Source organism: Leuciscus leuciscus (genome assembly GCF_965113295.1).
Source record: "Leuciscus leuciscus genome assembly, chromosome: 2".
NCBI lineage: Eukaryota > Metazoa > Chordata > Actinopteri > Cypriniformes > Leuciscidae > Leuciscus > Leuciscus leuciscus.
This window is the reverse complement of record NC_138726.1, coordinates 2,862,380-2,879,421: the sequence shown is the minus strand read 5'-3', so window position 1 is coordinate 2,879,421 and position 17,042 is coordinate 2,862,380. Positions and strand designations below refer to the sequence as shown.

Here is a 17,042-nt window from a genome sequence, read left to right as displayed (position 1 = left end):
GGGAATCTTCTACACATTCCTAGAATTGATTTGACTATATAGACATATATTCTTTTTGACTATTTTGACTAAGGTTGTTCTTTAACCTCAATATCTCTTATGGATTTTTACAGTCAAATATGAAGGTGCATACATTTTACCTTTTTAATCTGTAAAATCACAAAGATCCTATAAAAGTAGAGTTTTGATAAGGAAGACACAATATCCAATTGTACTTATAAGAAAATGTTTAGTTTATCCAGCAGATCTTATGTGTTTTTTTCTTAGAGGATTATATTTGTTTCCAGTAGGATTTGGCATATTAGAAATTACAAAATCTTGTAAGGATTTTTTTTGACGAGTAGATTTGAAATCTCTACATATTTCAGGGAAAAATAATAAAAGAAACTATTACAATGTATTTTAAACTAAATTGAAGTTTTTTTTTACTTAAAAAAAAGTGCAATCACACCTGTTTCTTCTACACACTCACACACACATCGGGTTGATTAGTCAGTCAGGTGTGTTAGGTAATAGTTAAGGCTGAAGCGGGAAGCTGTTGGAGCTGATGTTGAAAACCAGCGCGGATTCACCAGGTAAAGTTTCACAAACTAACGAAGAAATGTCAATAGGCCTATGTCAATATTGATGGCAATAATATGGAATTATAATATCTGCATGTCGGTGTAGATAATATTTTTAAAAAATCGTTAAATATCACTATTAAGTGAATATAAGAGAGTGTCACATGTGAATATGGCGTGTAAAATGGTCAATATCAGTATCCAGACTGACTGTTATTTCGTCCTTTTATCTCGTTTAAAATTGATCAAAATGGATGCGCCATGTGCTGTTACGTATCAAGACAATTTAGTTCATTATATCGCACAATAATCAACTAATACTCTAAAATCGAGAGACATGTACACACAAGCCTAACGTTACCTTCGTGCAGTGTTTGCCTATTTAATTCCTCTTGTTGAAAATCATTCGTCGAAATCGGGAGTTTCCACACAAAGTCGTTGGCAGCAGCGTGGCTTTTTTTAATTGCACTGAACAAATCAATATTAAACAAAATTAAAAATATTTCTTAGTAACATTCCTATAAATAACGTTTAATAAACATTTAGTTTTTAGTTTTTTTGTAGTGGTGTTTTATTTTTGTTTTTTTTTGGTGCTTTTCTCTTAAAGGGACAGATCACCCCAAAATTATTGTAGGACTTTTCTGATTTTCTACGAAATTCTGACGTTTTTTCTCGCAATTGCAAGTTTATATCTAATATTTCTGAGAAAATAAGTTAGAATTGCTAGTTATAAAATCAGAATTGTGAGAGAAAAAGTCGCAATTATCTTTTAAAATGTTTCATTCTGTGGCGGAAACAAGCTTCCATATAAATTTAGTCGTGAGAATAATCCAAAATATCATGCAGTCAACATTTAAAGTTTAAGGTCATAGAAAAAATTCAAAATTTAAAAGTTTAATAAGCATTTAGTTTTATGTTGTTGTTTTTTATTTTGGCGCTTTTCTCTTAAAGGGACAGATCACCCCAAAATCATTTTAGGATTTTAGTTTATATACGTGGTAATCTTGTTTGAAAATGTTTTCCCTATTCTTCTTTTGTGGTCTACAGAAGAAGGGGGAAAAAAAGCATATGACTTGGTGAAGAGTAAATAAGATTTTTTTTTTCTACTATACTCTTAAATATAGCATGTTTCAGGCACAGACTAAAAAAATAAAAAGGTAATTGCAACTTCACAATTCTGAGAAAAGTCAGAATTGTGAGATATAAAGTCGCAATTATCTTTTAAAATGTTCTTATTCTTCCATATAAATATAGTCCTGCTGTGTAAGAATAATTTTTAACAACAAAAAAGCAAAATTAATTTGAGGTCATAGAAAATAAATTCACAAGAATGTGATCCTGCAAGAGATGTTATGTCATCTACCCATGAACAGGTTTTCTGTGTACTTAAAGTTAGTGAGTGTGTAATGTTGCTGTTTGAGCATAAACAACATCTGCAAAGCATCTACGACGCTCAAAGTTCAAAGCAAAGGGAGATATTTGCTTTTACAGAAATCGCTTTTTAAGAACTACAACAAACGGCTGGTAGAGACTACACCACATTCCTCCCGGGTTAGTGACATCACCAACTCTAAAATTGACAAACCCCACCTCGCAACAAAGGGCTCTATATGGCTCCGCTAAGAATGAGCTCTTGAAGCTCCGCCCTCTGTGCCGGGAGCAGCAGCTCATTTGCATTTAAAGGGACGCACAAAATGACGCATTTTTGCTCACCCTAAAAAAAGGACAATTTTAACATGCTATAAAAAAAAATATGTGGAGTATTTTTAGCTAAAACTTCACACACACACTCTGGGGACATCAGAGACTTATTTTACATCTTGTGAAAAGGGCATTATACCACTCCTTTAAGGAGCTCTGTTTGTGTGTAAAACGTTGTTCCTTCAGGATCTGGATGCGATTGAAAGTCGTGAGCTGGAGATGGACGAGTCTGACATGCAGTGTGAGGTAGAGCGAGCGTTTCCCTACAGTCCTCAGGCAGGTGAGCTCCAGCTGGCACACACCTGAGCCCATCATCACTGCTCAATGAGCCATGTCCCAGAAGGCCTGTCCTGTAGTCTTATCTAAGGACATCTCTGCTTTCTGTGACAAATGTAGACCCTAGTTCAACACGCCAAAGACACACTTACTGAGTTCCTGGACCGTACTTTGGGAAGTCCATGAAATTTAGACTTGAATGTGATCTGAACTTTGTTCTAGGTCTATATAACAGTGGTTTTCAACTGGTTTGGTCATGGGACCCACACTTTCCCCTCACTCCCACTAGCCACAATTTTAAATTCAATTAGACATGCTTTAATTTTTATGGAAGCTTGTTTCCGCCACAGAATAAAAAATAAAAAAGTAAATTGCGACTTTATCTCTCAATTCTGACTATCTCAGAATTGAGTAAAATAAAGTCAGAATTGTGACACAAAGTCCCAAATGAGAGTTATAAAGTCTAATTGTAAGCGGAAAAAAAGCCAGACTTTTTTTCCTTCAATTGCATGTTTATATCTCTCAACTCTAACTTATAAACTCCCAATTGGGTGTTATAATCTTGCAATTCTAAGAAATAAAGTCAGAAATGTGAGATGAAAAGTCACAATTATCTTTTAAAAGATTTTATTCTGTGGCAAAAACAAGCTTCCTTAAATGATTCACATGCGCGCAGGTCACGTGTTTCTTCCAGCGTCTCGAGCGTCTCGTTCACAGTAAATGCTGCTTCACATAAACTTGTTTCAGTAACGTTCATTTAGTAACGCATATAAAAGTCTGACACGCTTTGTGTTTCATAGCGAAGTGTTGCTCTGATATCATTTACACACGTGAAGCGTCTCAAACTCCATCTCTGCATATACTGAGTTTGTGTTGCTTATAACGTTTATCTGGGAAACGCAACGTGTGCAGTTTCATTAGATTTAAACAATCATTTATAAACATACGCCGACACAGGAGAATATCTCAACATAAGATGTTTCTAAATATGCAAATTGTTGTTTATCGCGATTTCGAAATAGTTGAATCCCTTCCTCTGAGTTTGCATGTTTTAATCTCCGCATGTTCTTGTTCAAGACATCAGTGGCTGTAGCATTTCTGTCGTACAGAAGAGGCAGAATATTACAGATTAAGTCGAGATTTGAATTGAATGTTGTTTGGCCAATATTAAATGAGGATTGTTTAGGTTGGCGCCCTCTGCAGGCATTTGTTATAATACGTAATGTACATGCATTGATTGTTTATATTTTCTATATTACATAATGTATTGTAAGTGTTGTTCAATACAATCAAATAATTGCTTTCTTTTGTTACTTTTTGAACCAATTATTATTGCCTCGTTGTTATATATGCATTTTAAATCATTTTAAAGGCTATTGTCTATTTTTATGACCAAAAAAAAAAAAATCTGATTAATCAAAATAATCTACCGATTACTGGATTACCCAAATCATTATTAGTGACAGCCCTAGATTAGTTAGAGCATTTAAAAATGCACCTGAATTTTGTGAATAAAATATATATTTTTTTTTTTTGTCTCCGGTTCATTCCGATACTAAAAATAGTGTCTCTGGTTACTGAACATAACCTTGATTCCCTGAGATGAGATGAGGGGCGAGATATTGCGTCTTCTGGCTCTATATATGGCACAGAAACTGTTTATGTGCCCTATAGCATCAGAAGATGCAAATATTGAGTGAACTGAAATCGAAAAGGGATCGCCTCGTTCTCGTGAACCCAATATCATGTATCGCTTCATCTCGTGAGTCAAGTGTGTATCGTCTAATAAACGACAAACAGTTGAGAAACACTGCTATATAACATGTACAGTGTAATCTGTCTGTCATGCCGTCCTCCGGTGGCTGATTAATGAAACTGTGAACTATGTAGGGCGGACCAGGGCTAGTTTTCTTCATTTTAAACTCTAATGGATTTCTCAGATGTTAGTTTTCTGTCTGAACGCATACCTTGAAGTCTTGACTGAAAGCTATTAGGGATGCACCGATATGAAAATTTTGCCCAATAACCGATAATTCTTTATATCTGAAAGCCGATAACCGATATATCGGCTGATAAATCTCTAAATCCACATTTTTATATAATTTTTGAGAGCCTGATTACAAAAACAAGCCTGACCATTAAAAGCCACGTCCAAAACACACAATTATAATGTTCTCATGATCATTTCATGCAGCCGATATGACAGACTTGCGCTGCACATGTTGCACTGAACTGTATTTTCCTTTTTCTTTTACTTTTTTATGTGATTCCAATCATATTTCAAGCAATTCAAAACCATCATGTTGATCTGAAGTGTCTCAGCTGAAGGATAAAGTCCATTATTTATCAGCTTTTCTATATCGGCCAAAGGTTCTTATCAGGCCGATAACGAAAACATTAAAAATGAACGTATATCGGCCGATACCGATATTATGGTGGCCGATATATCAGGCATCCCTAAAAGCTATTGAACACTTCCAACATCAAAAACCAGGAAAAAAAGATACAGTTCGATTAACACGCAGTGATCGCCGTGGTTGTTGGTCAGCGATTTGAGAATACGAAGAAAAAAAAAGTTGAGTTAACAAAAAAATATTGAACAATTGTTTATGTCTGCAAAAATGATTAATGTGAAGAATACTTGTCCGAAGATCACTTTTTGATAAAAAAAATAAATAAATTAAGTTGATCTTTGCTTAAATATGTGGTTTTATTCGATAAACATTTTACCCAAATATCTGTTACAAGAAATTTGAGAATATTAGAAAAACAAATATTCAGTGTTTCTTTCAGCACCATTTTTAAACTAGTGTTTTAAACCAACATGGATATCCAGTGTGTGTGTACAATTGGACTTTTGTCTTTTAAACCTGCTAAATTATATGGCCTAAATATAGCACTAGCCACGGACATTCCTTTCATGTTTCAACTTAAATGAAGGTCATTATTTAAAATGCAACGTTAATATTTTATATGATTCTAATTAACTTTTATAATCTTGCCTTCCTCAGGATTGTTCTTCAATATGACCCATGAAGAGAGAATAGATTCTGATAGGAGATCCATCTATGTGGGAAATGTAAGATGCTTAGATCTAGTAATTCTACAGCTATTGGAATGTTGTATTTGAATCATGTTTGCAGTGTGTGTTTATGCATTATTGTTTGACTTACAGGTGGATTATGGCGCAACCGCCGACGAATTGGAGATGTACTTTAATGGCTGTGGCCACGTAAACCGAGTTACAATCCCGTATAATAGATTCACAGGCCATCCAAAAGGGTATGTGTCCTTCTGGCTGCAAAACAAATGATCTTTTCACATCCAGCATGTTTTATGAGTGTGTTTTCCCTGTAGTTTCGCCTACATTGAGTTCTCAGAGAGGGAGTCGGTGAGGACCGCCATGACTTTAGATGAAACCCTGTTCAGAGGGCGTGTCATTAAGGTGAGATGGAAATGCAGTACATGATGAGAATGAGGCTATGTTCACACCACAATTATTTTTTAATCTAATATTTTACCTTTATTAGCACCCATTGTATCCATTAGTGTTGTTTTTCTTATTCTTCCGCTATTGAGCCTATGGAAACCTGTAGAACCGTATGGTAAAAAGTTGTAAAATTTGGCACACATGTATAACACAGTCGGAAGATTAACCACAGCCAATTTGGAGCATCTACCTCTCTAGCGCCACCAACTGTCCAAAGTTTCATTCATGCTTATGCTAATAACTTTTGAACTGTAAGGGCTGGAAACAAAATAATTTTTTTCCTCTTCTGGTTCCTTTGTTGAAAATTCAACCTGATCATCTTCTGACTTCTTGAATAATGCGTGAACCATTAGCTGAGGATACCTGCACTGTTTTGGCACAGTGCCACCTAGTGGGCAACATTTTGGCCCAAAAAAAAACTGGTCTGTTTAGATTCGGTGTAGCATGCAGAGTCGAACGATACCTAATTTTCCCATATTGCGCATTTTGGGCGTCAGCCATTTAGAATTTTGTCAAAAAATACAATTTTACAGGAACACATTGGTGTATTGTTACAAAACTCTAAGTTTCACCAGTACCATGTCACCATAATGAATTGTAATTTGCCTATTGTAATGAAACTGGTCTTGATAGATTCCTTGGGTCATGCTGAGAACATAGAAAACAATTTTGCCATAATCGGACGAATTTTCTATCACACGTTTTTTTCTTTTTTCTTCTTTGAAAAACCTACATTTTCAAACTCCTCCTAGAACGTTTGTCCAATTTTCACAAAATTTGAGTCAGATCATCTTAATACAATGTCGGCAAAAAGCTATGGATTTTCGTGATGATCACAAAAATTATATTTGGTCACAGCGCCACCTATTGGTCAAAAGTGATATGCAATTAAATCATAACTAGTGATTCTATTTATTATTTTTCAGCCCTTTTGACTAAAATCACCTTAATTTCTTGAATTGCTCATTGTTGCTGTTGATCTGATGCTCCCTGCCAGGCTTAGCTCCTCTTTTTGCCTATTTCTAGGGTTCTTGGCCCTTTATTTGCTGCCTGCAGCTATATAAATCTTTTTTTCTCCCAATAGACATGTTCTGGTAGGCTGTTGCATGTGGTCAAGTTTACAATTGCCTGTCAAATAAGGGCCACGTTTTAATGATGTAAACAATCTCACAAAAAAGCAGAATTGGGCACTTTTATCTTGTGGCGTAAATGAAGCCATAGTGTCTACAGTGTTGGTTTCCTTGTAATAAATCTGTTTTTGTTTTATGAAATGCAAATCTGTGACAGAAAACCTTTTAATTTCAAACTCTGTGCACTAGGTATTGCCAAAAAGAACAAACATTCCCGGTTTCAGGACTACAGACACGTACTTGCGTGGAGGCTGGTCCCGAGGACGGGGATCCCGTCCCTCGAGATTTTACCCTTTCAGAGGCTGCCACTTCATTAGGTCAGTTCAGCCAATACATAACCGTACCTCACATGATCTGGACCCTTAATTATTTCAGATTTCCACAGTGGCCCGTGGTGGCCTTGCACTCTTCATATATGCTTATTCTCTAACTGTAATGGAATTACCAGATATTAAAATATCCACATACTGAAAAATGTCCATAATCCTTTCAGATTTGTGAAGCCTAAAAACTAATGCAAGTGATCATAGTGTGCTTTCTTGGAAGTGTGGCATTTCTCTGTAAATCCATCGTTTCGCTTTCTTTAATGATGTTATAAAAATTTTACTTTTTGTTTTAGGGAAAATGGAAGAGCTCGTCCATGGGTTGATTCTTTTTGATATTCCTTTTTGACTTTTCTGTTATCTTCAAAGCACTTCTTGGTGCTAATTAAAGTACATTCTGCATGAAGGGAGTTCAGTTTAGTATTATTATGGTTATTTTTGTGTGTGTGTGTATCTTGTATGACACTACAGAAAGCGAAGACTTGATTTCTGTTGAGGGGTTACTATTTTATTTACATTTTATAGGCTTTCTTTAAAATACCATGCCTGTGAGAGGCCGAAATGCCTTGTAAATTTCAGTACTTTTTCTATTTTTGCTTTTTCAGTGCTTAGACTTGAGCAAAATCACTGTAAATAAAAACAATATCACCACGAGTCATTTTATTAAACACAAATTCTTTCTTTATTTTCACCAAACAAACCACACACAATGGACACTATATATGTAAATATGTATATACAGTTGTAAAGAGAGGAGATCAGCTGGCCTGCACCATCATAGCTGAAACTATACTGTCAAAAGCCCTGAGGAGAGAGAAAAATATTATATTAGTGTATCAATAGCTGGTCACACACACAAAAAAAAAAAAACTCAATGTATGTATTCAAATGAACTTACTTTGATTGAATTGGATCACCGGGATTGTAGAATGGGTTACACATTACATCAGTGAAGGAGTTGTGCAACTTTCTGAACATCTGAGGAAAGAAAGAAAGCTCTTAACTCATTACACTCCATGTGATTGACACATCTCGTCTTTTTTTGTTGTTGCAAAATTGACACCGTACACCCATGTAACTCACACTTCTAATTTCGTTGTCCCTCAGAGATGCGTTGGAAGAATCGACAACAATCACAAACTTCACCTTGGAGTTTGTCACGTAGCCATATCTGTAATTCTCGTTCAGATAATGTCTGGATGGACATGTTGTGCATTAGAAAGAAGCCCGTCTTAAAGGGAAAGTTCACCCAAAAAATGAAGATTCTTGTCATTTACTTTGCATCATGTTATTCCAAATGTGTGCGCATTTCTTCCGTCTGTGGAGCACAAAATAAGATATTTTGGATAATGTTGTAAACTAAAAAGCTTGGGAGATCAATTACTTTCACTGTATGGACACATTTATCTTCCACAGAAGAAAGAAAAACTTATTTTTGGGTGAACTATCCCTTTAAGGATTCGTGGTCAACTGTGTGTGTATAAAATTATTAAAAAATATGTAATTTAATGATAGCAAAACACAAGCTGTCAGTGTATATATAGTATACCGGCACAATTTTCATTGCGATAATATTAAAAATATAAGCTGATATGATCCGTCTATCACTGACAGTTGCAATGAAAGCAAAATCAACAATTCTTCAACTAGTAATGCATGACTTTATGCATTTAATCTCACTTTATTAAGCAATGTCTTTATTGCTGACCCTAAATGATCCAATTCACCCATACTAATAAGCAAAAATTACTTAAGATATTATATTTTTTTAAATATTTTGTTTTTATTGCCGAAGTGTTGAACTTTCTTCTCCTGCGATCCAGAACAGCAGAAAATAACACAACGTTACTCATTACTTTATGTAAAAAGAAACTTAAGTACTGTAATTAGTTACTTTTTTTAGGCTGTAACACAATACCGCATCACAATAAGGAAGAAAAGACGATCACAACTTCCGTTTCATTTAAGGATACACTTTGTAGTCCTCGGTTGGATACAGGAGCCCGAGGTAAAGCTCCCGCTGGTCGGCCAAGGCTTTTCCCACACCGGAGATCTTCTCCTCCACCACGTCCAGGGAAGTGTGCACTGTGTAGTGGAACTTGAGTTCTCCCTGTGTAGGAACACTCCGAATGTACAGCGGATAGTTCTGCAGAGATCAACGTAACATCCATTTCAGCATGCACTTAGAAAATATTGTGCATTATTTAACATTGTAACTTTGAGTTACGTAATCAGATTACTTTTTTCAAGGAACTAATAACGTAACGTGTTACTTATGTATTTAATTTCACTTTACTAACCAATGTCCTCGCTAGAGGTAGGTTTGCTATTACAGGTAACATCCATTTCAGCATGCACTTAGAAAATATTGTGCATTATTTAACATTGTAACTTGAGTTACGTAATCAGATTACTTTTTTTCAAGTAACACACTACTTTATGTATTTAATCTCACTTTATTAACTGTTGTCCTTGCTTGGAGGCAGGTTTGCTACAGCATGCAATTAGAAATTATTGTGAATTTTATAACATTGTAACTTTAGTTACGAAATTAGATTACTTTTTTCAAGTAACTAATAACGTAACGTGTTACTTATGTATTTAATCTCACTTTACTAACCAATGTCCTCGCTAGAGGCAGGTTTGCTATTACAGGGAACAACCATTTCAACATGCACTTAGAAATTATTGTGCAGTATTGAACATTGTAACTTGAGTTACGTAATCAGATTACTTTAAGTAACTAGTAAAGTAACGCACTATTTTATGTATTTAATCTCACTTTATTAACCAATGTCCTTGCTTAGAGGCAAGTTTGTTATTATAGGGAGCACAACCATTTCAGCATGCTCTTAGAAATTATTGTGTATTATTTAACATTGTATCTTGAGTTACGTAATTAGATTACTTTTTCAAGTAACTAATAACGTAACGTGTTACTTATTTAATTTCACTTTATTATGTCCTTGCTAGAGGCAGGTTTGCTATTACAGGGAACACATCCATTTCAACATGCAATTAGAAATGAATGTGCGTTATTTAACTCTGTAACTTGAGTTATGTAATCAGATTACTTTTTTCAAGTAGGCTAACTAGTAACGTATTATTTAATCTAACTTTATTAACTAATGTCTTGACTAGAGGCAGATTTGCTATTACAGGGAACACGACCATTTCAGCATGCAGTTAGAAATTATTGTGCGATATTTATAAGCATAAACTAACATCAGTCACTAACTCTTGCCTATTGCAAATGGACAGATGAAGATCATTTCTTACACAGCTGTGTTTGAGATCTGCCTCTCTGTAGTCAATACAAGAAAGCTAATAAAATAAAGCCAAAACCATTATTCATGTCCTTGCATTTATTAATTCAAGTGCCTGTATAATGAGCAGTTTGATCAGCTAATCACAGTTTTAAAATATGATGGCTGATCAGGTGAGGAGGGATGTACTTTCACTGGACCCATAAAGATTTGGCACAATAAGACGATATAAAGTTTGTTTGTTTATTTTAAAACTCTTCCTATATGTGAGGCGGGATGCCATAATTAATTAATGTAGGCTACATTTGATTAAATCTATACAGTCGTCCATGTTTTTCACTACTACTCACCCCACTTACTGTTACAACCTAACATCACTCGATAAACACTAATTTACACAGTTCAGGAGAAGTTGTAGAGTTAAACTACTTCAATTTGTTACATACAAATGTTCAATATTAAAGTTTGAGATACAAACGCTGAAACAAACACACTCCAGTCTCACATGAAGCAAACAATGCAGGGTTGTCAACAAACTCGGTTTATTGCATTTTACGCCTACACTGTAACTTACTTGAGCCATTTCAATGCGTTCATGTTACATTTTAAACAAAACATACACGTAAATATATTTGAACGCATATGAATGTAACTAAGCAGCCGCGATTGCGACACATATCAATAACTCTTCGCATTAATTAATCAAATCTGATTAATCTAGCGAGTGAAATGTATTCAAACATTACCAATACATGCTTTGATGCATCTTAATAAAGAGATCAAATGTTTTTATTTACCTCCTTCGCGATGACTGCTATACACACCGCCATGATGATGACGACGCTACAGGCACCGGTCACGTGACACGCAAAAGTCACATGACTCGCAGTTCCACACTTTGCGGTGTAGAATGTTTAGGACGCTTAAAAGTTCCGCTTCCTGAACATTAGCATGTGATTCACCTAAAAGTTGTTTACAGTCCCGCCATTAATCAAGAGAAAGAGAAGAAGAAGAATTAGCATGTGTTTTAAGATTTGAAGGAAAGTTACAATGTGTCTTCAGGCTGTCATCTGTGTGTTATGGACAGCGTGTGTGTGTCAGACTGCAGGAAACCAGCATGATCCGAATATCATCATCATGCTTATGGATGATGTAAGTCCTTTATGGGTCTATCGTTAGAGGTCTGACTGACCGACTCAGAATCACTCTGAAACCTACATCGTTTGTGTGTATATAGTGTGCAGTTCAATAGTACGAGCAATACATGTGTAGCCTATTTGTGCAACATATATTTTATCTGTGAAATAACGTTACATTTGAATTGTTTCGATGTTTATTTGTCTTCAGGTGGTTTAGGCTTTAGGTTCACTCGTAATTACAACTTGTAAACTCGGATTTCCCAAACTGTACCACGTGACCGCTGCAGATTCAATGTGTGAACACGTATAATATGTTGTGTATAAATTGCGTATTCAAATTTTTTTGTATATATTACAGTGTATCTCGCAATATGCAGTGTTGATCACAATATTCCAAATATATTATTATGAATTTAATCTGTTCTTTAATGTCTTTTCATTCACTAAGGGATATCACATGGAGAAGTGCAATCACACATCAACACATTTATTATATACATTAGGCATAAGCAATGCATTTTATGATCCAACACTTTTATGATCCTCATCATGCTGATTTATAAATATTTTTTGCCAAGGCTGGCATACAAAGAAACTATGAACACATGATGCAAAAACAGAGAGAACCAATGAAATATTAATAACTGATTATGTTTGCTTTTTCCTGTGAGCTTTTTGTTTTTCCCCCTGCATATTATTTTTGCATATTAAAATAAAACCTGTAGCTGTAGTTTTTCCTTTTGTGTTAAACTCATCTTTAATCACTCAAATTTAAATTTTAAAAGTTTTTTCTAAAAAAAAAAAAAAAAAATGTCATGCCTTAAAATATCTCGACTGTAACTCGACACCCTCGCCTAATTTAGTATACGCGGTTCTATGAATATGCAAATGAGCCCCGCCTCCACTCACTCAGCTCAGAGATCCACTGGTTGACGATCACACGTTGATCTGATTGGTTACAAGGTAGTTTGTGACGTCAGAAACACCAGCGATTTCAAAACGTGTGTTTGAGACTGTCTTTGGTTCACTGCAGTTTTAAGGAGGAAATACTCAGCAATGCTGTCGACTTATGAACTTACACATGGTTTGTCTTAAAGCATATTAATAACACCACATAGACACACAAACTACATTAAAAACTGGATTTCACCACAATATTAAATATTTTCCTCATATTTTGATGGTTTAATCAAACTTTTAGTCTCTCTCTCTCTCTCTCTCTCTCTCTCTCTCTCTCTCTCTCTCTCTATCTATCTATCTATGATATCTATCTATCTATCTATCTATCTATCTATCTATCTATCTATCTATATATACACTGCTCAAAAAAATTAAAGGAACACTTTGAAAACACATCAGATCTCAATGGGGAAAAATGTCATGCTGGATATCTATACTAATATGGACTGGGTAATGTGTTATGAACGAAAGGATGCCACATCGTTTGATGGAAATGAAAATGATCAACCTACAGAGGATTGAATTCAAAGACACCCCGGAAATCTAAGTGAAAAAATGATGTAGCAGGCTTGTCAATTTTGCTGAAATTTCATTGCAGCAACTCAAAATGGTACTCAGTAGTTTGTATGGCCCCCACGTGCTTGTATGCATGCCTGACAACGTCGGGGCATACTCCTAATGAGACGACGGATGGTGTCCTGGGGTATTTCCTCCCAGATCTGGACCAGCGCATCACTGAGCTCCTGGACAGTCTGAGGTGCAACCAGGTGATGTCAGATGGACCGAAACACAATGTCCCAGAGGTGTTCTATTGGATGTAGGTCAGGTGAGCGTGGTGGCCCTTCAATGGTATCATTCCTTCATCCTCCAGGAACTGCCTGCATGCTCTCACCACATGAGGCCGGGCATTGTTGTGCACCAGGAGGAACCCAGGACCCACTGCACCAGCATAGGGTCTGACAATGGATCCAAGGATTTCATCCCAATACCTAATGGCAGTCAGGGTGCCATTGTCTAGCCTGCAGAGGTCTATGCATCCCTCCATGGATATGCCTCCCCAGACCATCACTGACCCACCACCAAACCGGTCATGCTGAACGATGTTACAGGCAGCATAACATTCTCCACGGCTTCTCCAGACCCTTTCCTGTCTGTCTCGTGCTCAGGGTGAACCTGCTCTCATTTGTGAAAACCACAGGGCACCAGTGGCGGACCTGCCAATTCTGGTGTTCAATGGGAAATGCCAATCGAGCTCCCTGGTGCTGGGCAGTGAGCACGGGGCCCACTAGAGGACGGCGGGCCCTCAGGCCACCCTCATGAAATCTGTTTCTGATTGTTTGGTCAGAGACATTCACACCAGTGGCCTGCTGGAGGTCATTTTGTAGGGCTCTGGCAGTGCTCATCATGTTCCTCCTCGCACAAAGGAGCAGATACCGGTCCTGCTGATGGGTTAAGGACCTTCTACGGCCCTGTCCATCTCTCCTGGAGTAGCTATCTGTCTTCCTGGAATCTCCTCCATGCTCTTGAGACTGTGCTGGGAGACACAGCAAACCTTCTGGCAATGGCACGTATTGATGAGCCATCCTGAAGGAGCTGGACTGCCTGCGCAACCTCTGTAGGGTCCAGGTATCGCCTCATGTTACCAATAGTGACACTGACCCTAGCCAAATGCAAAACTGGTGAAAAACAGTCCGAAAAGATGAGTAGGGAAAAAAATGTCAGTGGCCTCCACCTGTAAAACCATTCCTGTTTTGGGGGTTGTCTCACTGTTGCCCATCTAGTGGACCTGCTGTTAATGTCATTAACACTAAAGCAGCTGAAACTGATTACCAACCCCCTCTGTTACTTAACTGACCAGATCAATATCCCAGGAGTTTAACTGACTTGATGATATTCTCTGATTAAAAAGTGTTCCCTTTATTTTTTTGAGCAGTGTATATATATATATGTCAACATTTGAAGTGGATCCAAACCTTTCATCAAAGTTATACATGAATTTTGAACAATACCGTTCTTGTCTTAGGACAACTTTGATTAACTTTTTTGATCCAGTTCAAATGTTGACTACTGTATATATATATTTACCATGAATTGTATGCTGATGCTCAGTGTGTGTGTGTGTGTGTGTGTGCAGATGGGATGGGGTGATTTGGGAGTGTTCGGGGAGCCGTCCAGGGAAACCCCGAGCTTGGATCTGATGGCCGCTCAGGGAATGCTGTTCCCGAACTTCTACGCTGCAAACCCTCTGTGTTCCCCCTGTACGTCTTCATTCAGTTCAGTTCAAAACTGCTTTATTGGCATTACTGTAAATAATACAGTATTGCCAAGGCTTGGAATACATAGAATAATAATTAAAAAACAAAACATCAAAATAATAGAAGAAAATATTATAACATAACTCAAATAGTTACTTAATAGTTATATAACATAACTTAGAAAGTTGGTTTATTTGATCTCTGCATCATAACCGCTGTGTTCTGCTGGAGTAATAGCGTAGTGTTTACTGTACAGTACTGTACACTGACCACGGTAAACACTTTAAACTGGCTTATTATCACTCATTTATATCAGGTTATCATCCTGGAAATAAATGTAGGTATTTATTTAGCTAATTATGTGGCTAAGTGCTGTAGCCACAAAATAAAACATTTTAAAAGGTTATTGCGACTTTATATCTCCTAATTGCGAGTTTTGTGAGTTATAAAGTCAGAATTGCGTGATATAAAATCAGAATTGTAAGATATAAAATCAGAATTGTGAGATATAAACTCGCGTCATAAAGTGTGTCATACGAGAAATAAACGTGCAATTCTGACTTTTTTTTCCTCGCAATTGCAACTCTAAATCACATTGATTTAAATAAAATATAATTTTTTTTAAATGTCTATTTGATGCTTTTCTCGTTTAACACAATAATGACTTTAAATGATCTCTCAGCCAAATTAGATGCGTGATTAAATTGCTATTTTAAATCTTTAATCACTTGACAGCCCTACAAATAATATATGAAGCATTCATTATACAGTATATCCTTCAAAAATTTCAATGCATTTATTTTTTCTTAAGAAATATATTGTTTTTAAACATATTTTGTTCACGGTGACATATTGAATATATTGAGTTACATTGAGAGGCTAACAATATGTAATTAGTATTACAATGCAATTGCAAATATTTGACTGTTTATTATTATTTTTTCATCCACTATTCTCCATATTCTTCATGCGTTTTAATTCCACGCGAGAACACGAGACGTGTGCGGCCGCATGATAGTGAGAGCACAACTTATTATGCTAATATGGATAATACACCGGCAGTTCTGAAATATGCTAATTATGCATAATTTGGGAAATTTGAATGGACTTGCTATGCAGGGCAGATCTTCTTTTAGTCCTCTTTTCAATTCTAATTAATTTTTAAGCAAATAAGGCTTAATCAATTGTTAATCTCACACGTGTGAGATGAAGGAGCCTGGAGCACTCGTCGTACCTGCCGTCATTATAGAGCTTTTGCTTCAGAAGCTTAATTAGTATTTTAATCACAAAGTAGATAGAGGAGAACTTCCTAATCCTCATATCCAGGGTGAGCTCTCTCGTGTCCAACGCCTCTTTTCTTTCTCTCTCTCTCTCTTTGAAATCAAGTCTTAAATACCATACGATTGTATATTCCAGGGAATGCATACGTGTTGTGGATGTGCATACTCAACTTTCATTTGATTTTTACACTTGTTCCTAAAGAGCAAGCAAGAGTTTGCAGTAGTACAGTGCAAAAACGTTTTAGTTTAGTTCGCTCTTGCAAAACAAAAGTTTGCACCATTTTATACAAGTACAGGTATGTGTTTTGTATCATAGGGGTGTAACAATATATCGTGTTACAATATATCGCAATACAAAAATGCAACAATATGTATTGTGGATTGTTCACCCAAAAATAAAATGTCTGTGTGAGGAAGAATTCTAGTGTCAGAACTGCATTAAACTGCTATATATAATGTTGAATATAATGTATAATAAAGCAATGGGGGAATATTTGTGGGTCCTTATAATAACAAATGTCTTGTTACCAGTATAAAGTGGCCGACATTATATTAAATAAATCTAGTTAGTAACAGAGAAACATATTCATCTACAATAATTCTGTAATTTCAGCTTCAGAATCATGAATATTGTTATTCTGGTGTCTCTATTGTCCTGT

At 36.1% G+C, this 17,042-nt stretch overlaps 3 protein-coding genes across 4 annotated transcripts in view; 2 read left to right on the top strand and 1 right to left on the bottom strand.

Moving 5' to 3' along the window:
• The first annotated feature begins 473 nt into the window (after positions 1-473).
• pabpn1l (PABPN1 like, cytoplasmic) lies at positions 474-7,988 on the top strand. 2 transcript variants are annotated; one of them, XM_082161063.1, is made up of 7 exons: positions 474-575; positions 2,451-2,544; positions 5,552-5,619; positions 5,716-5,822; positions 5,898-5,985; positions 7,350-7,477; positions 7,780-7,988. In XM_082161063.1, exons 2-7 carry the CDS (start codon positions 2,484-2,486, stop codon positions 7,817-7,819), a joined length of 492 nt encoding a protein of 163 aa, XP_082017189.1. In that variant the 5' UTR covers positions 474-575; positions 2,451-2,483; the 3' UTR covers positions 7,820-7,988. The 2 variants fall into 2 exon arrangements, with proteins under 2 accessions (XP_082017189.1, XP_082017188.1); XM_082161062.1 differs by having other exon boundaries at positions 7,350-7,988.
• Positions 7,989-8,138: 150 nt separating this feature from the next.
• trappc2l (trafficking protein particle complex subunit 2L) lies at positions 8,139-11,682 on the bottom strand. Its single transcript, XM_082161068.1, has 5 exons — positions 11,547-11,682; positions 9,457-9,629; positions 8,567-8,654; positions 8,382-8,461; positions 8,139-8,287 (listed from the first exon to the last, which is right to left on the bottom strand). The coding sequence occupies exons 1-5, from the start codon at positions 11,577-11,579 to the stop codon at positions 8,242-8,244; spliced, it is 420 nt and encodes a 139-aa protein (XP_082017194.1). The 5' UTR covers positions 11,580-11,682; the 3' UTR covers positions 8,139-8,241.
• Positions 11,683-11,760: 78 nt separating this feature from the next.
• Positions 11,761-17,042, top strand: part of galns (galactosamine (N-acetyl)-6-sulfatase) — a 60,493-nt gene continuing 55,211 nt past the window's right edge. Inside the window, exons 1-2 of the mRNA XM_082160983.1 lie at positions 11,761-11,901; positions 14,983-15,106. Coding sequence (XP_082017109.1) covers positions 11,800-11,901; positions 14,983-15,106 — 226 coding nt within the window. The 5' untranslated portion in view covers positions 11,761-11,799. The remainder of the gene's footprint in view (positions 11,902-14,982; positions 15,107-17,042) is intronic.